At 35.5% G+C, this 19,325-nt stretch overlaps 2 protein-coding genes across 3 annotated transcripts in view; both read right to left on the bottom strand.

Moving 5' to 3' along the window:
* Positions 1-19,325, bottom strand: part of LOC142342559 (AP-3 complex subunit delta-1-like) — a 365,254-nt gene that overhangs the window by 266,151 nt on the left and 79,778 nt on the right. The gene's annotated exons all lie outside the window — the stretch shown is intronic.
* The window catches only part of LOC142342506 (uncharacterized), a 42,046-nt gene continuing 29,587 nt past the window's right edge, over positions 6,867-19,325 (bottom strand). The window contains exons 6-9 of the mRNA XM_075393853.1: positions 16,545-16,753; positions 14,403-15,798; positions 13,793-13,928; positions 6,867-8,039 (exon numbers count right to left, since the gene is read on the bottom strand). Coding sequence (XP_075249968.1) covers positions 7,969-8,039; positions 13,793-13,928; positions 14,403-15,798; positions 16,545-16,753 — 1,812 coding nt within the window. The 3' untranslated portion in view covers positions 6,867-7,968. The remainder of the gene's footprint in view (positions 8,040-13,792; positions 13,929-14,402; positions 15,799-16,544; positions 16,754-19,325) is intronic.

Genomic DNA, 19,325 nt, shown 5'->3' with positions numbered 1-19,325 from the left:
GCCCTTTATACGAGAACCAGGAAGGATTTTTCCGAGATGCTGAATTCATTAAGTTTTGCAGGTGTCTTAATAGCCTCTTTGCTAATTTAAATGTTCACGAAGAAATAGAACACGAAGGAAGCTTATGTGAAGCAAAAGAAACTCCAGGCAGTCATTTCGGAAGACCTTTTCCCAATGCTCCAAAAAAGTTACATGGAGATCAAATTTCAAATGCTTCTGTTGGACTGGCCCGACGCTGTCTGACTTACGATAGCGCAAACAATTTAGACGGACTATGGTTAGATCTAGAATGGGATAAAAACGGTGAAGTAGTTGAGAAAACGAAACCAGTTGTCATAGACTTGACAGGTGATAGTGAAGAGGAGAACGAATTTGCTACGAAAACCACTAAGCACAGTACACTAGAGCAAATTCTATTTCAAGAGCAAACGCAATGAATCAACTTAAATGAGGTTTTGACAATTAAACCGATTTTAGAGCTAAATTTTTCTGACTCAACTGATGCAGAGAACAAGGTTTCATTGTCAATACTCAATGCCCCTAAGAAAAAAATTTTCAGGAGAAAATATCGAACGCAACAGTTGAACTCTTTCTACGACGCGGATGAAGACGACGAAGATGAAGAAAAACGAGGAAAAACTTTTTGCTAAGCGACAAAAGAGAAGAGTACTCATCTTTGATTCAGTCAGTGAGTGTTGATAAACTGAACGAACTACTTATATGAATTATGTATGTGGGTGTGTGATAAGTAGATAAGTTTCTTCTATGTTTTCTACTTTTAGATTTCGCCATAATTTTGTTTCTAAGTAAAAGATGGTCTGTTCAAAATACTTAAATTACAAGTACTTATAAATAACAAGCAAAAAAATTACATGAAAAAATGATCGTTTGCAACAACTCTTTCAATACCACAGTACAATATAACTGCACAATAAATACAATATAAACAACACAAGTCTGATTGTTGATGAGTTTGATGATTCATTTGCAGAACCTGTTGAGATATTCGAATACTTTATATTTAGAAATCCAGTTCCCCAGACTGCCTCCGAAATATAAGTTGTCGTTTAGGTTAGGAAGCATGGCCCAATGGGTTCCTGAACTAGTCGACTTATCCCAATTAAATACGCAAAACTTGTTTCTAGGAATAGTTTTTGGAACCATAGCAGCAGGAAAGCATCCTAGAAATTTGTAGTTGATTTGGCCAATTTGTGAAATAATTTTTGAGAGTTGAGCACTATCCATTTTTAGTTACTTCTCCTGTGTTTTTGATCAAAGCTGTACTCAGCTTTTCACCAGTAATCATAAGCTCAACTGTTTCAAGTTGTCACTGAAATCCAACTCTAAACGTAATCCGGAAGCAACAATATCTGGATAATAACTCAACATTGGATTCCTGCATTGATGTCAAATCAAAGAAGAAAAAGGTAGTGATTTTGATAATCCCCCAGTTTAACGTTGGGACCATCTTTTTTAAACTATAAGGCTTCCATTGTTGTAATGTAGGGACGGAAATCGTAACACAATTCATCTCCACATCTTGTTGGGTTACCCCGCGCACTGCGAAGTTCTCTAAGACCGAAATTTTGAAAACAAAAAGGATTTTCCTTCTTATCTCCAGTGAATGCACTGTTTTCATTCATAACAATTCCAGAGGAACGAATTGCGCCGTTGTTTAAAAAATTTTCTTTAATAAATTGATTTTATCCACGTGGAATAATATAAGTTTTTGGAATTTACTCAAAATAATTAAATCAAGCGGGTTCAACGGATAAAGTTGATTTAATTTTTCCAAAATAACTATCATCAAACGTCACTTGTCGAGTGAAAAATGAAGCTTCAATTATTTTTGCCTGTACATTATCCAAGTCAGATAATAAATAGAAAGATGGTCTCAAACGAATAAGTTTAACTCAAACATTCACGTTCGGTAGGAGTAACTTATCACGAGTAAAGACATCCGCATGAAGTTCTCCGTAGCAAACAATTTCTTCTTTTAGTTCAAGTTTTTTTTTTTGTTCCTGGATTTCATTCGTCGACATCATGAGAATTTTTTTCATAAAGATAGTCCCGGCAAATTGATATCGAATCTTTTGTACCTTGAGTACCAGAAAACTCATTCGATAAAAAAGATTTGTGAGCGTATAGTCAATTTGATGTGTAAACTTGTTCATTATTAAAACAGGTTTCCAGGTTTGAAAACAAAGAATGCACTATATTGTTCACGACATACGTATTATCCCATCCTCAATAGGTTGATTACCATTTTCAACGAGTTTGAATTTTAAAGAAAGGAAAGTATAGTAGAGATCTAAAAAATGTTCCGATCGGTTTCGGTTTGAAAGTCAATAGTTGCTTCATTGACAGAGTTTACTGGAAATGTTTGTTGAAACTTTGACCACAAAATTGTTTCCAAAACTGAAACTTTTTCGACAAAGTTAAGACAAGCGTGAGAAGCCGGCATAAACAATCTTCTAAGTTTCGAAAAAAATCAGAGCGATTGAAATGTTTGCGTGACTGTTTTTAAAGGTTCTTCTTTAGGTTTTAGAGAGCCTTTAGGTTTTATGCGTGAATTTAATAGTGTTTTTCGTTGACGTTTCCCACCACCCAGTTGTTTTCGGAGTGCTGTTGAAGCTGATTTTCTAATTGCTTTCTTAAAACTACTTTTACCAGAAAAAACAATCCCAATCTTGGATACTGCAGATTCAATTAGATCTCGTCCAATACGCTTCACAGTGGGTACAAAATACTTTTCCAGAATAGGAAAAGCGGTATGAGCAACTGTACAAGTGGCGGGGTACACCACTGAAATCTGCTAAAGCATTATAGACAACCATTTCATAATTTCTGTTTCCAGTAAATGATTTAATCGTTGATCAAATACTAAAGTTACCCTCGTTACTACTACAGAAAGAAAAGGAATGAGTTCCCCAGTTTGTGATCTCAATTCAATTCTGATGGACTGGATTGAGTTTTTGTGTAATCTTCTATACTGTAGATTATCAAATCGCGAGTTGTTCAAGACTTTAGTGACGGAATTTCCATCATGAGAAAGCAGTTTTATCAAATGGAGAACTCGTAAAAATGGAGCTATGGAGTATTCTATGTCTGTGTAAACCATGATAGACTGAAATCTCAGGATGTTCGTTGGAAAGAAACATTTTGTAACCGTATTGTCCAGACAATAATTCACTGGGAAGTCTAATATGGCGCTGAGATCGGGGCTTTCAAGAATTTTCTGCTCGTTTGATTAAAGTCAATTTTTCTGCTCGTTTGATTAAAACACCAATTGAGATTAAAATTCTTTTTGCTTCCTTTCCAATTCTTCAAGTTTTCAATCAAAGCAAAAACAATCTGGTTTCTCGATTGATAGCGACCCGGTTCAACCCTACAAGGAATAAACTGTTCAAGATCTTTTCCAGTAACGTAATTATTTGTCTTCTGGTTCTTCTCATTTCTATGAATGTACCAAAGTTTTCCACTTGTAATGTTGTTTATCAGAGATGGATGATACTTCGAGCAAAGCAACTTCCCAAACCCCTTCAAGATTTTTTGTTTCAAGTTGTTTGGGTAAGAAATTGGCGAAAGCAGATAAGGAGTTTTTTTGGTTAAATTTCAGAAGAAGCTGAACACACAAACTCGACAATAAAACTACTCATTTTAAATGACTCTTTGCATTTCTTCCTCGTAGTACTTTCCATTCACTTATTCACCTGATTGTAAATTTTTGAAGTGGGTATGAATCGGTCGGAAAGTAGCTATTTTGATCACTCTATCTTCATCTGTGTACTGAGATTGGTAGCCTTTTCTGAAAGAATAATTTTCAAAAGCGAGTCTCACATTATGTCCTTTTTTAAACTTAGGTTTCCTCTTTTTTACAGGTTTTTGACTATTATACAAAAATTGAAAATTTTCATTTTTAACCGATTCTGTAATAATCCCGTAGTGGTGTTTATACGCAGATTCATTGTTTTTACAAAAATTTGTAAAACCGGAAGATACTTATCTGTTTTCTTTTCTGTGTAACGATAGAAAAAAATCTTTCAATGATCTGATGTATCGTTCGGCTAAGAGCGCTCTCTTCTCACTATGTATACTGTACACTTTTATACCGGCGTCTTCAAAAAATTCTGAAATCAGCTAAAAACTCTTTTCCTTGACAGATCCAGAGTTTTTGGGAAACAAGACTAGTTCTCTGAGCACAGTTTTATAAAGCATGCTTTGGATGTCTCTGAGCTTTTATTTCTCATTTGTCCAACCCGAACAAACCGTGAAAAGAGATCCACCATTACCATGAGATACTTTACCCCTGAGTCAGCACTTGAGAGCTTGTCTATTTGGGCTAAATCCATACACCAAATTTCATTTACATAGATAGCGTGAGTGAATTGGAATTCATTTGTGTCGCCGTATAGCTTCCTTCTGCTTAGAGTAGGAGTCTTTTCAATTCAAGAAAAACTCAACTCTTGCTCTTGAGAGTCCGCCCGCTTTTTGTAGGTTTCGAACTAATCCAAACGCTTTCCTACCTTCTCTATAAAGTATTGTTAGATGAATTCGTTCAGACAGAGAAGATATCCATTTTTGTTCGTGATAAGAAGTTGGCAGATTTAATACTTTCAATATTGTTTTGTGTAAAAATCTGATGTCCTTTGTCTGAGATCGAGTGGAATTGAAAGAAATCACTCCGATCTCTGTATCCACGTTATTTACTATAATTGTTTCGGCATTAAATATTTTTATACTTGAACACATCAAGAGTAGACTAAGAATCTGTTTTTCGTAGTAATCTTTTCCAATTTGGGATCCAAAGAACGATTCAAGATTGTCAGCAGTTTTCTGTATAAATTGAAGAATTTCCACGCGCTTCAACTTTGTCACTCTGAGCTTTTGTTTGATTTGTTTCGCCCTGTTTAAAAGCTGTAAAGAATATGTCCGTTGGAAAAGTGGGTGTTTTTGTACAGTCTTTTCACTATTATCTCGAGAACTTTCCCAATAAGTTTGGGGTATTAGTACAAACTTCTGGATTTTTCTATCCATTTACTGAAACTGTTCATCAAAATTACAGATCAGCTGATTTGTAATAAGATGAATGAGCTGCAGTCCTCTAGCAGATGCTAATAAGAACCTTCTTTCTTTCAACAATGTTTTCTTTGATAAGAGTCTTTGCAAGATTTTCTCGTAGATTTTTAGATCCCGTTTGCGAATTTCTGTGAAATGACCTTCGTCTAAGATTGCACAGCACTCACAAATGAATCTAATTAGTTCCTTGGAATAATTCTGTAGGACAATTTTCTGGAGATTGGGTTTGAATTCTAAAAAGAGCTTCAGAATAAAGTAAATTTGTTTTTTGATCATTGATTTTAGTGATTCGAGCATTACTGTTCGGTAGGTAAAACGTAGCAGGAAATCATGAACTATTAGTGCAAAATCGCAAGCTGTCTGGTGTTCTGGCACTCAGATCGATCATCAAATGTCCGTATGCTTCGCGTGTTGACTCAGCATATCATTCAACTAATTACTTTCCCAAACCTGTTTTGCTAGAACCCCAATCTGTTTCACATCGACAGGTGATTTGAAAAAGAACTATATGAGTGTTTTGCAGCTCGGCATCTCTTCCTGAACGACTTTTGTGAATTTAATTATGCTTCACAATAATACAGTTTATTTTTTGTGTCTTCGAGCCGTTGCTACTTTGCTGAAATCCTTTCTTTTAGTGCTTTTAGTAAACTCTTCGTAAGATTCGTCGAATATACTCAAGTAATTTGTTCCATCGTTTGGTAACGAGTTAATCATTTCCAAGTCTAAGCAGGCAAAAACATCAAGGTTTTGAATTTCAGCAGTCATCTGGTCATAGAGTGGTTAATAGCGTTGGTAGAAATCGAAAATTTTGTCAAATGCAGGATAAAAGGATCCATTTTTCAGCAACTGATAAATCAAGAAGCTCTTTCCGGATCCACTGGGACCCACCAAACTCATAAACTCTTTTGGTAGAAATTACTTTGTTCATTGTACACACGGCTGTCGAGCGTACTTCACAAACGGATCGGGTTCAAATTAACGACGTCGGCGGTACCGCCGGAATTAAATCAAAAGCAGAATGTTACATCGATAGAGAACGCAAACCTTCACAAAATTTTGCCCAATAAGCTAATGTCTAAAGATTTGTTAAAGTCTTTAAAATGTTGTAATTATAGAAAATCTTAACAAGAATATCGACAAAACAGATAGCTCGCAAGCAAACCTTTACCATCAATTAGCTTCCCACTCATTGGTTATAGGGAGAATTGAAGATTGAAGAAAGAGGCTTTTTCTATATCGCTAAATTTAGAGTGTTCTGATGTCTTGCCTACGATCGTCAAAAATATCTGAATACAAAAAATATTAACGTTTTTAGACAAAGACGTTCACTACCTACTTGTGCAAAATTTATTTGAAAAAGGTTCCAAATATTATGGAACACCATCGTGCTACTCATATGAGAACAATTTTAAAACTGATAACCATCTGTTCTACAATTATACATCAGATGAAACAGGTAGATCAAAACTACCTATGACTATCCTAACCAAAATGATACAAGGTAAAAATACGCGAGGACTAATATAAAGTTCTTAGTCGCCCAACTAATTACATCCTTAGATGAAGATGAGAGCATCTATTTAGCCGATCTTAATTTTGATGTAAAGAAGGAATACGTGTAAAACCCCTTTATACTGTACTTTGTTAATATTATTAAATAGTCATAATTCTTTGATGCCTTTCAACAAGGGACCTTGTTGAAAGGCATAAAAAATTACGACTATTTAATAATATTAACAAAGTACAGTACAAAGTACAGTATAAAGGGGGTTTTATACGTATTCATTCTTTACAGCAAAATTAAGAGCAGATGGCAGCCTGTAGCTGCATAATCACGAGCTGGATCAACCCACTCTTCAATCAAAATGCCAGAAGTGGATTGAATTGTCGAAACGTTCTGTACGTCGCACTACTATGACGAAGCATTGACATTCATTCCGTGTACACAATAATGAGATCTATCTTTCCCAACTAAAACCAAATTCAAATTTATTGAAGGAAGTAATCACCATTTTCATCAACATAGCATCTCTGTGTATCTACACTTTGATTATTTACTCACTGAATAACATAACATATATTTCTTATAGAAGGGAAGGAAAAATTTGCAAAAAAGCAACAGAAAAGGCCAAAATAGATTTGCAATTTAATTAATGGAGAGCACCAAACAATAAATTAACGTCGTACCACATCTCAAAATTTCATTTCATTTTACCCTTCTTTTTGGGTTCTACGAGACACATCTGATAATTCTACACAGAACAGCCATGATTCCATCTGATCATTAGTTTGCCATAAGAACAGAATTTTCTTTGATATTGCAGATTCCGAGGTCATAAAGGATCGAGGGAAGCCAATCGTTGGGATAGAAGTAGTAATAGCATTTGTAATGGTTGTTCTTCTCTCTGAGATAACTACATTTTGAGGCAATTTTAGTTCCATGTCAAGATAAATATGACAAGAGTGTTCATTTTGCTACAGTGTACAAAGCAATTTGAGTTGTTCTGAAGCCTTTTCAAGCTGTAATAAACGAGCGCTTAGTTTTGGAAGGCCTAAATACGAAAAATTGCAAGAATTGGAATTCGAGTAGCGACTTGTTTGAATCGTACTTGTCATTGCAGTTGAAAAAAAGCCAGTTGCAAAAAGTTGGTGATGTCAAAGGTTCGACTGATAAAATGCTTCAGAATTCGATGATACCCATATGACTATTAGCCAGGTTCGGGCAATATAATTTGAGATGCTGCTTGCCCAATTTTGTCCATTCGATGTATCGTATTGTTGTTTCCAAAGTTTCCTTTCTGCGGTTTGTCGTTGTTTACTATGTTGTTCGACTACAATTTCAGTTTGCTTCCCATTTTGTTTTGCTCCGTGAACTGTTTTTTTCCCGCTCTAATCCCAGTCATCGTCATCGAAACTGTCGTCGCTGCATTCGTCACTCTCGTTGCCCGACCGCGAGTTACCTATCAAAGTGAACAAACAAGCGAAACATATCACAATTCCAGACAAAATATGTCAATCAGCAAAATTGCCCGGAAATATTGACCTATTGGATAATATAATGGGGAAATATAAAGAATGAGGACAATCGGTAATGTGCTATAAATTTGTCGTGCGAGGTCTAAAATCCTTTCAGTTGAAACAGCGAGTGGGATGAGTATGTCAATTAAGTGAAACGAAAAACAAGAACGAGAGGTAAAGCGAATTCAAAAATATCAGAAAAAGTCCTGGATAACAATCCAAAAATTGAGAAGATAACTGAACCCACATCAGAAGAACTACCTTTGTTAGCCAACAAAGTAAATGAACCTAAACAGGCATTAACAAAAGAATCTAAAAAAGAACAAGTATTTTAGAGAACAAGTTGTTTCAATGCAATCAAAAACATACCCGGCAGATTGCCGGAAAATAGCCGCCGTTGATTCCCATAACTCTATTGGGATTGAAAGAAAAGAAAATATCAACAAAAATTGATTTTTGTAAAAAAACATTTTCAAGTGCGATTTATTTTGATGTCATTTCGTAATTGAACTTTTTCCTGTCTCTCAGTGACAGATTACAGGGTCTAGTATCAATACCAATAAGCATTATAGATAGTAACTAAAACTTCTGAGAACAAAGTTCAAGTACCGGGCATCTAAAAATGGGCTTTATGGGTTTATCCCGTTTCTATTTCTGACTTTAATTTTTTTATACTGGCTCTCTTCATTTTGAATTGCTTTGCTGAGCAGCTGCTGTTTAAAAGGACTTTGAGCAGAATGACAGAAGATTGAAACTAGCCTAGAGAAGTCAAAGATTTCACGCAAAATGTCGAAAAAGCAGCAAAATGGGTAAAGCGAAAAAGTTTGACGACGTAAAAAAAAACATGACAGGACAAGTCCTGACGTACAATTCGAAGAATTTTCATTGACTAAACAGAAAACTAGACCAAGAACGGACTAAGAATGGATTGGGAAAACCATTTAGAAAATCGTTTTTCGCTTCACTTCATGTTTCGGCGTGACCAAAATCACCACTCCAATTTGACTTCAAAAATCATGAAAATGTGTGAACAAATCTTAAAAAAAAGACGGCGCCCCAATACAATTCAAATTCTTTTAATTGTAAAAAAATAGGAGCGCTATAATAGCCGGCTGAGAAGATGAGGGCGGCTATTAATTAATAAAATTACTCATAGCTGGCAGATTGCCAGAAAATAGCCGCGATAGTTTTGTACATCTGCAGTCTCAAAAAGATAAAACCAGACAAACATTTTTATATTTTGATTAAGAATATGTATACTTATTGCTGCTTCTGTTAGCTACACTTAAACAACCATCAATTAGAGTAACACACAAACAATTGACATTATCTCTTTGAATTAAAGTATAGAAAAGTGAATATGAGAGTGAGGAGAATTTGAAAGTGAATTGGGGAGTTGTGACGTCATATGGTTGCAACAACAACCTTGAACACGAACTAAAAAACATAGCAGGACAAGTCCTGAATTATTAAGAAGAACTGAATGGAAACCGTTCAATTGACTAAGAGAAGAATTGGATAACACAAGCCAAACAGAAACCTTTTTACATAATTTTAGAATTACCGAAGCAGAATTTGAATTTCAGATACCCTGGTTTTTAAGGTAACTAGAAGCGATAGTTACTATACACAAATTTAAAAAAAAATCAACAAAAAAGTTTTCAGAAAATATGTTAATATTCTTAGTGTTATTGTCCTCAGAAACATTTTCGTGTTGTTCAAAAATATTCAGGAACCCAGCAGCAAGACATGCTACTGATTAACTGGCAGTTTTCACTGGCATAATTAATACGTATTTACGTTCAAAGACACTTTTTCTTTAAACCGGCAATCTCTCGCCAAAAACTAAAAAAATGGCTGGAATAAAATTTCGGCTTGTATACGAGCCAAAATGAGGGCAGAAACTGATCCAAATCCAGAATAATAAAAAAATAATTCGAAATTACAAACATAGCTAGCAGATTGCCAGAAAATAGCCGCAATAGATTCGTAGATCGGCAGTCTAAAAAAAACAGATAAAAAGACAGACCAAAAAAATTCGTCTTTTCATTGAGGGCTGATCTGTTATATTTTGATTAAAAATCTGTATAAGTTATTGCTGCCTATATTAGCTGCTCTCTAATAACCTTCATTTAGAGTGACACACCCATTTGACCTTATCTCTTTGAATTAAAGTAAATAAAAGTCAATTTCAAAGTGAGGAAGTCATTTTTGAGAGTGAGGTAAGTCAAGTGTGACCAAAAATTTAATCACGCGCATGAACAAAAAAACTCGCTCCACTAAGAGCGAAAAATGACGTCACACATGCAATTCAGTCGAAATTGCATGAACGAATGAACAAAAAATGGCTGTGACGTCATATGGTCGTAACAAAAATCATGACGACGAAATAAAAAAACATAGCAGGACAAGTCCTGAAATACAATCCAAAGAATTGAATGAAAAACAGACCTAATGAACCTGACCAGCAGATCAATTGAACAATCCCAGCCAACAAGACAAAATCTCAAAAGTTGAGAAACTAAAAGAATCAAACAAACTAACCAAAAAAACGATCATTGCTAAAACCCTTGAAGCTTTTAATTTGAAGGCCATATATGACTCATTTCAATACTCATAAACTCACGCAAAACCTTGAAAGAGATGAATCTGCCACTAAAAGTAGATAAACTGGGCAAATATGACAAATGCATCAAGAAGATGAGAAGAGAAAATTTAAAGAAAATTTCCAAAAATAGGGCTATAAACAAGGTCAAAACATTTTTTTGACTCTGGAGTTCTGTTTTGTAAACCATCTACAACATTTAAAAAGTTTCGTTGGCCAGTAAAGATAGTTAAACTCAGAGAACGATTTAAAAAAATCGAAAAAATTGAAAACAATCGAAAATTTTAAATTGCAAGCTTTATTTAAAAAATGCCCTACAATTGCAAAATTAAAAAAAAATGGAAACTATTTTATTGCCCCTAGAAACTATTTAGTAACATAACACTGAATAAAAATTTCGAAAATTTAAAGAAAAAAATTGCAACTATCAAAAAATTGGTAAAAGATATTAAAATGTTGAATACCATTCCATGGCCAAAAAATATTTTCAGTAAACTGTTAGAAAACCCTAGATGAGGCTTCTTGCCCCCTGGGGCTGGGAAACTTAAACAATGACAATAAATGTCTGAAAATTTGAAAAAAAAAAACAAGTTTGATTAAAAAAAAAATTGGTAAAATTCATGAAGTTAAAATGTTTAAAACCCCTTCATTACCACTAGGAACTATGCAATAACCTATTATTAAACCCCAGAGGAGCTTTTTTGACATCAAAGTCTGAAACAACTCAAAAAATTACAAACATTTTCAAATTTGAAAAAATTAGTATAAATTACCGTGTTTATGTTTGGAGTCGCAATAGATATAGCGCTTAAAGTGGCCGTAAAAAGCAACTACGTCTTGAAAAAGATCTTTATCAACTTAAATAAACCTCAATTTCAGACTGGTCTAACAAAAAAACCAAAAAATGACGAAAAAGTGCTCAAAATTTCATTATTTTAGGCTCAAAAACTCCCAAAAATGACCTTTTAACCTTGAATTACGGCCTTCCCAGTAGCTTCACCACTCTGAGTACTTCAGGGACTACTAAACGCGGGCCTCTAATGAAACTTGATGCCCGCTGAGCTTTACCTGTTTATCCCGTTTTGAAAGCTCAAAGTCATGAAAACAGGTGTGAAAACATCTTACAAAAATAAAAAAAAAGACAGAGCACCAATACAATCCAATTCTTGGATTGTAAAAAACCAAGAGAAGGCTAATAATAGCCCCAGCTATCGCTGTGCGGCTATTAAAAAGATGCTAAAAATCTTATACAAAGTTTCATAAAAACAATGATATCCAGATCGTCAAAATTATATCTGAGCAGTTAAAATCCATCCGTTACCCCAATTTCAAGCCCTAAAAATATTTTTTGGCCTAAAAACAATAAAACACATGAACATAAAACAATCGCCATATCACAGTCAGCATAAAGAACGAGCTACCGGAATATATTTCAACAAAAAAAGTGAATTCAACTTTTCAAGAAACTATTGAACTAATCCTTCAACATCCATCAATATAAAATTTTGATCATTATTCCATTTTACATTATTTTTCTTTGCACTGTCATTTTTTCTCTACTTGAACTGTTCACAATTAAGCATCTGTTGTTTCGGTTTTCATTCGAGAATAGGAATAATCATTTTCGACAAAAAAAGTTTCAGAGAACACATAGACGCAGAAAAAAAATAACAATTTGAGAAGTTAATGGTGCCAAATTAAAAAAAACGGTTACTCGCAAAAGGCTTCAGACAAAAAATAGGCTTTTGATTCGATTCAATTTGGATACTCAAAACTATAATATTGGCCTAAAACTGATAGAAAACGCGTCAAACTACCATAACAGTTTTTAAAAAGAAGAAACTGTATCGGAAAAGTACTCGTAACTAACCCAAATAGTCCAAATTTTCTGAAAAAGGAAAAACTTCGGTAAGAATAAACATACACGGCAGATTGTCGGAAAATAGCCGCCGTTGATTCCCATAACCAAGATTGGGATTGAAAGATTGGGAAAAATGATTTTTGTACAAACAATTTTGAAGTGCGAACTATTTTGATGTCATTTTGGAGCTAAACGTACTCCTGTTTCTTAGTGAGACCACAGAGGGGCTAGTATCAATGCCAATAAACATTAGAGATGGTAACTAGGAACAAAATTCGAGTAACGGGCATCTAAAATTGGTCTTTATGGGTTTATCCCGTTTCTATTCCTGATTTCGTTTTTTGATATTGACTTTGTTCATTTTTAATTGCTTTGCTGAGCAACTACTGTCTAGAAATACTTTTAGCAGAATGAGAGAGGAGTGAAACTAGCCTAGACAAAAAGATTTCACGCAAAATGTTGAACAAGCTGTGAACTAAGGTAAAGCAAAAAATTTTTATTTGACAAAAAAAATTGGAGCGCTATAATAGCCGGCTGAGAAGCTGAGGCGGCTATGAATAAACTAAAACAAAAAAGCTTCTTTGAAATGCCCGCATGTGAACTGAACAAAAAAATTCGCTCACTCAGTGATAACTTTTCTACAAATGAGATGAGCTGAAACCGTTCTCTGTGCTTCAATTTTGATAAGCAATTTGCCCTGAACACTTAGTTTTCGCGAGAAGCGTTTCCTGTTTCAAATGCACTTCAAGAATATCATCAATAAAAATAAACTCAATCAATGCTATTTTGCGTCTAAATAAAAAAGGAGAGGTCCAAAATAATATCCTTTCGACGGCAGCAATTAATAGTTCATTCAATCCCTAAACCTGTTGCACAGAGGTCGTTAGCTTTTTTTAAAAAAAATAAATCTGTAACGTTACGGCCGCTCGAAAATGCCATGAACAAATAGTTCTTTGAACTAACCAAATAGTTTTTTTATCTGGGGAAAAATTATTACTAAAACACAAGCTCCATTGAAGTGAAATTTCCTCTGTCCAGTTATGGAGATGCGGATCTATGAAGAGGTACATAAATTATACCTTTTTATTTTTTATTGTAGCGTAACCTCGAAACCCTCTAAAGGTTAAACAATACGGCAAAAAGGAGACTGTAACAGATATCATCAAAGAAAATTTATTCTTTGCGGAAAAAATGTGCATGCACATTACATCAACAAAATTTATAATTACCCGCGGAATCGGGGTTCATTAACATCCTCTGTTTGTTCACGAGCCTCGCAAGATCTCCCAACAGACCAGGCAGCTGATTCGCACCCGACTGGGACTCACCTCCACCACCTTCTTTAATATGTGCATTTGTCTCCACCTAAACAGCTTTACGATATTCAAAAGAAAAATATCCTCCAGTAATAATTACCTCAAAACACCGACATACTTTATTAACAGCAAAAGAAATATTTTTAAATTTTGGTTAACTTCCATACGTCAATTTTTTTTTTACAAAGGAACCACAATCTAAAGTTTGAACAGCATTCCGATTCTAGTCACCGAAAATTGTCTCGGTTCTGATCAGAAGCTCCGTCTCTACATATCTATTTTTTTTATCTCAATCTGCCTTTATTTTCTGAATCTTATCATGTTTGACACCCCGCTCATTGAGTGAGACAAATGAGAAGATTTGAAGATATTTGTCATTATGTCATACTGCTGGAATCTATCACCATTATTTGCTCCATAAACAAACTTAATTTGAATAAAGGAACGCTAAAGAGCAAGAAAATAAATGAGAATTAAGGTGTTGCAACTTTTTGTGTTGCAATTACAAATACAATTGAAATACCTTTTTCAAAATATTGCTTTTGTCAAAATTTCTGATTTCTCCCAGTAGGTTTGATTTCGGATCAGCTGCTGTATTGCTGACAGGTTCCAGCTTCCGTTCTTCAGCTGGCTTCAATTGAGCCACCGATGCTTTCCTAATTGCTGCCAGGAGATCATCTGGTTTTGCCTTCTCATTCGGAACAATCTTTGTTGCAGAAGTAGTCGATGAACCAGAACTTTTCGAATTTGGCGGAACCATGGCACCAGGTGGAGGAGGTGGAGGGGGTGCTGGTGGTCCACCAACTGGGGGTGGTGGAGGTGGAACCGGAACTGACGTCACCTGAGTCGGAACTGGTGGAGGGGGAGGTTCGACTTTTGGTGCCTCGCTTGGAGGTTTGGGAGCGGACGATTTGTCACTCCTGGCTGACGAAGGAGGAGATATTTTAGTTTTCGATGATTTCGGCGGAGCTGTTGGTCTGTGTGCTTGAGGTCCAAGAGGAGGTGGTGGAACGGGCGCTGTTTTTGCAGACGATTGGGGTTCTGCAGACGCTTTCTTGGGCAGAACATTCTTTGTAGCTTGTTGCTGAGACAGGTTCTGCTTTGTTTGTTCTCGCGATACCATGTTGAATCTATTCGCCGTTGGAGGGGGTGGCTGCTGCTGCTGTTGGTGTTTAATGGTATCATTGGTTTTAGTTTCAAATAGATTTGCCGCTTTACTGATTGTCGGAGATCTCTCAGTACTAGGTGTTGTACTCGTGGGACGTTTCTGCTGTTGATTTGCGCCATTTTCATTACCAGTTGTTGCCGTGAAGAATGAAGACTTCGTTTTGACCAGCGAAGCGGATGGTTCTTCAAATGGTGCTGAAATGGCGACTCTGGAACCAGGTCTAGACAACGCTGAGGGCATTGAAGTGTTACTCTGTTGAGTTGTATTCTGAGGTTGTTGTTCGTTTGGCAAAAACCTGTCAACTGAAGAGCGCCTTGGAGACGTTTTAGGGGGAGTCCGAGTTTTAGAACCCGAAATGACGGGTTGCGGATGCGGTCCGGGTTGTGGAGGTAATGGGGCTTTTTTAGTCGTTTCCGCAGTTCGTTCGTTTCCTCCGAACGGTGCGAATGGATATTGGCCATCATATGACATAACTGGTGTAGTAGTAGCGTCATTGATAAATGACCGCGGGAATGAAGGAGAGCCGACAGGTCTTCCGGCGGGTAGGGGCGGTCTAGAGGGGACTTCAATATTATTGTCTGGACTGTAGCCCGTCTGTCTTTGAAAACTTCCAGCTGACCGGTTGTATGGCGGCACTGATGTAGCTGCGGACGATTCTCGTCTCGGGGTTGGTTCAGGTGGAGGTCGGCGGACAGGTGCTGGTGGCTTCACATTCATAGATGAGGATCCATTCGTAACGTTGAAGGAAAACCTACACAGAGGAGTAACCTAACAAAGAAGGAGGAGACAAAGAAAACTGAGAACTCGTGGCTAAAACAAAGACGTAGCAGAACTTGCACCATAATTTATAGTAATTTCTCTTGAAAATACAATAGTTAATAGCTTGGCGGCTATTTCAAACAAATTTTCAATTCTTAATGCGGATGAAATGTACTTGAGAAACAGGATTTTTCTCTTTTTAACTGCATGGAGGACGATACCAGTCGAGTTAAAGTTATGTCAAAGTTAAACATGAAATAGCGGATCTTTTCCGTTTATGCCCCAGCTCAGTGGGTGCATATTATTTGGACACCCCAGACGCACGTGTACAATTTTACATAATGATTGTAACGGGGGCGGGGGTGCATAACGTACAAGGAGGTCACAACCGGAAAAGATCTAAAAGATCAAGATGTTACAAGATGTTGAACAAGATATTACGCGCTTCAGGTCCTGGAGCTCTTCATTCGGCTTATTTTTTTCAACCATACTAAGTTATTTGAGGACTAAGTTATTTTCGACGATGGCTTTTTTTCGAGTTTCCTTTTTTCCAATTATCGAAGTTATCCATTTCCCACTATCCACTTCTTACTATCTTTTCCATGTGTCCACCCCACCCCCCCCGCCCAGTAAAAATACAGCACGTGTGTCTGGGGGGTGCAAATATTATGCAACCACCAAGATGGGGGAATTGGAAAAGAAATAATTGAAATCAGATAACAGCTAGATGAGACCAACCTGCTATTTGAGTTGTTCTGATGGCTCTGTCTTCCAAGCTGTTGCTGTTGTGCCCCTGGACTGGTGGGCGAATGGACCGAGTGTCTGCGATGGATAGATTCAGCATTATTATTGGGGGGACTGTTCATTAATGCCAACGCGTTGTTATTTGGAGAGCCAGGAGAATGTTGGTTGGCAGCAAACGCTTTCATGATCTCCTCAATTGAAGCCTGAAAATGATAATACTTGAAATTATCTCTTGAGTACATGGGGACATTTACTGACTAGCCCAAGAGCTTTTGACAAATATACTGAAGATTAAAAAAAGCCTTTCCAGGCTTGCGCGATGATGTCATTTCAGTTCATTAGCTTTTTAAGGAAAGCGCGAAAGAAACGACGTTGCTTTGGGCATTGGTTTAATTGTTGGTGTGCACACTTGCCTTGTCGCCCCCAATTTTTTTTAAAAAAATCGATTGATCTTTAGAGATCCGTACAGGTTAGTTAAGGTGAGTTAAGGAAAGGCAAATCTACCTTAACAGTTAAGGTGAGTTATGATGTTTTTTAAGGTAAAATTACCTTAACTTTATTTAGTAAGTAATCAAGCAATATTAACAAAGACCGGAGTCCATGATGTTATTTACAACAATTGAAGAGGTCAAATCATTTTGCATTTCAAATAAAACAAGGAGGCTCGGTAATGTGCGATTGCACATAAGGTTCCGACCGCGCTCATTCACAATTTCGGTATACTTTTATACCAAATGAGGAACAGATAGAAAAACCCAAAAATTATTTTTGAGAATCCCAAAAACCAAAGTATTTTTCAAAAAAATTAGTGTATGAACGAAAAGATAGCTTCCAAGGCAAATAACTCAGTGGAGTAAAAATGATGCACTGTATTGATGAGATATGCCAATATCAAGAAAGCGAAATAAGGCTAACAGCAAAATCAAACAACAACAACAACAAAAATTAATTACATCAAAAACTTTATGTCCGTTTTAAAAAACAGAACTTGAAAACAAGTCACCATACCTTCAGATAAAACTGAAACTAAACAAAATAACTTATAAATCACCAATAAAGATATGTGACCAGTCCATTAAAATGTCTGGTAACAATTAGACAAAAAGAACAAAAAAAGTAAACTTAAAAATTTGATTAACTTCAAAGTAATGAAAACCATTAGAAATCAATTAAAATATCCCAAAGATTTACGATTACCAATGCTCCTATAGAAGGGCATTAAGAGCTGTCCTTATTCAAATTTTTAAGCGGTTAAAGAGCAACAAAAACTTCAATTAAAAGTTGCCAGAAAACGCTGTCGAAGACGTGAAGCCATATTTTGGCCCTAAAAATATGTTCGATTGCGCCTTCTTCAAATGAAGTAGTATGTGCCCTTTCATTAATGAGACTAGGTGACAAGTAGACAAAAAAGAAAAAAGGCAAAAGTACGTAATTGTTGTGATTTTTTTTCGAAACAAAATTAGTTCCAAAGTCAATAAAGCCATTGATAACAAAAAAAAAAATAATTAAGTAGGTTCGTTTATTAGTCAAAAGAAAATTTCGAAGATAAAGTTTTTTTGGGAAAACAACTGTTTTCAAAGTAATGAAAGCCATCACCTATTTACCAATATCAGAATATCGGACCATCTGGTCTTCCATGAAAAGCCAATTAAACCTGTCATTATCCACGAAATTTCAAACAATTGTCTAAAGTAAAAACGACAGTTTAAGACAAAATTAAAATTCGATTAAATTCGTCAAAAGAAAGAAGTGTCAAACCCGAAAAAATGATTATCGATATCTTTCAGGATGTTAACTTCGAAGATAAAGTTTTTTTTGGAAAACAACTGTTTTCAAAGTAATGAAAGCCATCACCTATTTACTAATATCAGAATATCGGACAATCTGGTCTTCCATGAAAAGCCAATGAAACCTGTCATTATACAGGAAATTTATAACGATTGTCTAAAGTAAAAACGACAGTTTAAGACAAAATTGAAAAAATTCGATTAAATTTTTCAAAAGAAAGAAGTGTCAAACCCGATAAAATGATTATCTATATCTTTCAGGATGTTAATATGCTCAAATGTGCCTTAATTTGAATGCCAATAATGTGATATTAGATCTGTCAATAAAATTGACAAAACCAGAAAACGTGAAAAACTGGCAAACATCTAAAAAGAAAAAAATATGAAATCTAGTTGTATCAAAGCCAGAAAACAATAGCGTAAGGCTTAAAACCGCAATGGAGATTAAACTTTGAATCAGTAGAAAGAGGAAGCCTTCGTTATTTGCTGACAATAAGCAAAAAGTTGACCAAATAAAGAAAAAAATATGAGGAAAATCTCATTAAGCCATTGTTTATTTAAAAATTAATTATTTTCAAAAGTCAAAAAGACCATAACGTTTTAAAGTAAAAAAACTAGATGCATTAGATAAGTGCTGCGTAGAAAGCCAACTGGACCTTTCACTCCAGAGCTCTGCTTTGATATGTTCTGTCCTTTAATTAATATAAAAAAGATCATTTTTTTAAAACAAAAGATCGACTGATTACATTCCGAATTCTTTTTGGATTGTAACAATGCAAGATTGGTCCAAAACCAGTCTTGCTAATGTTTATTGTCCATTAGGAACACTTAATTTTTCGAATGTTATAGATATGGATAATTTGTTATTTAAAAACTCAAAAACAAATTATGCGTTTTTGATAATGAACGCGTAAAGTTAACACAAAACGGGAGCAAACTTTTAATTACAGAGCAATCTCAACAGAAGTTGAAGTAGGAATAGCCCCCT

The sequence above is a fragment of the Convolutriloba macropyga genome, chromosome 7, assembly GCF_964194025.1.
Source record: "Convolutriloba macropyga chromosome 7, txConMacr16.3, whole genome shotgun sequence".
Lineage (NCBI taxonomy): Eukaryota > Metazoa > Xenacoelomorpha > Acoela > Convolutidae > Convolutriloba > Convolutriloba macropyga.
This window is presented reverse-complemented; position numbering and strand designations above follow the sequence as displayed.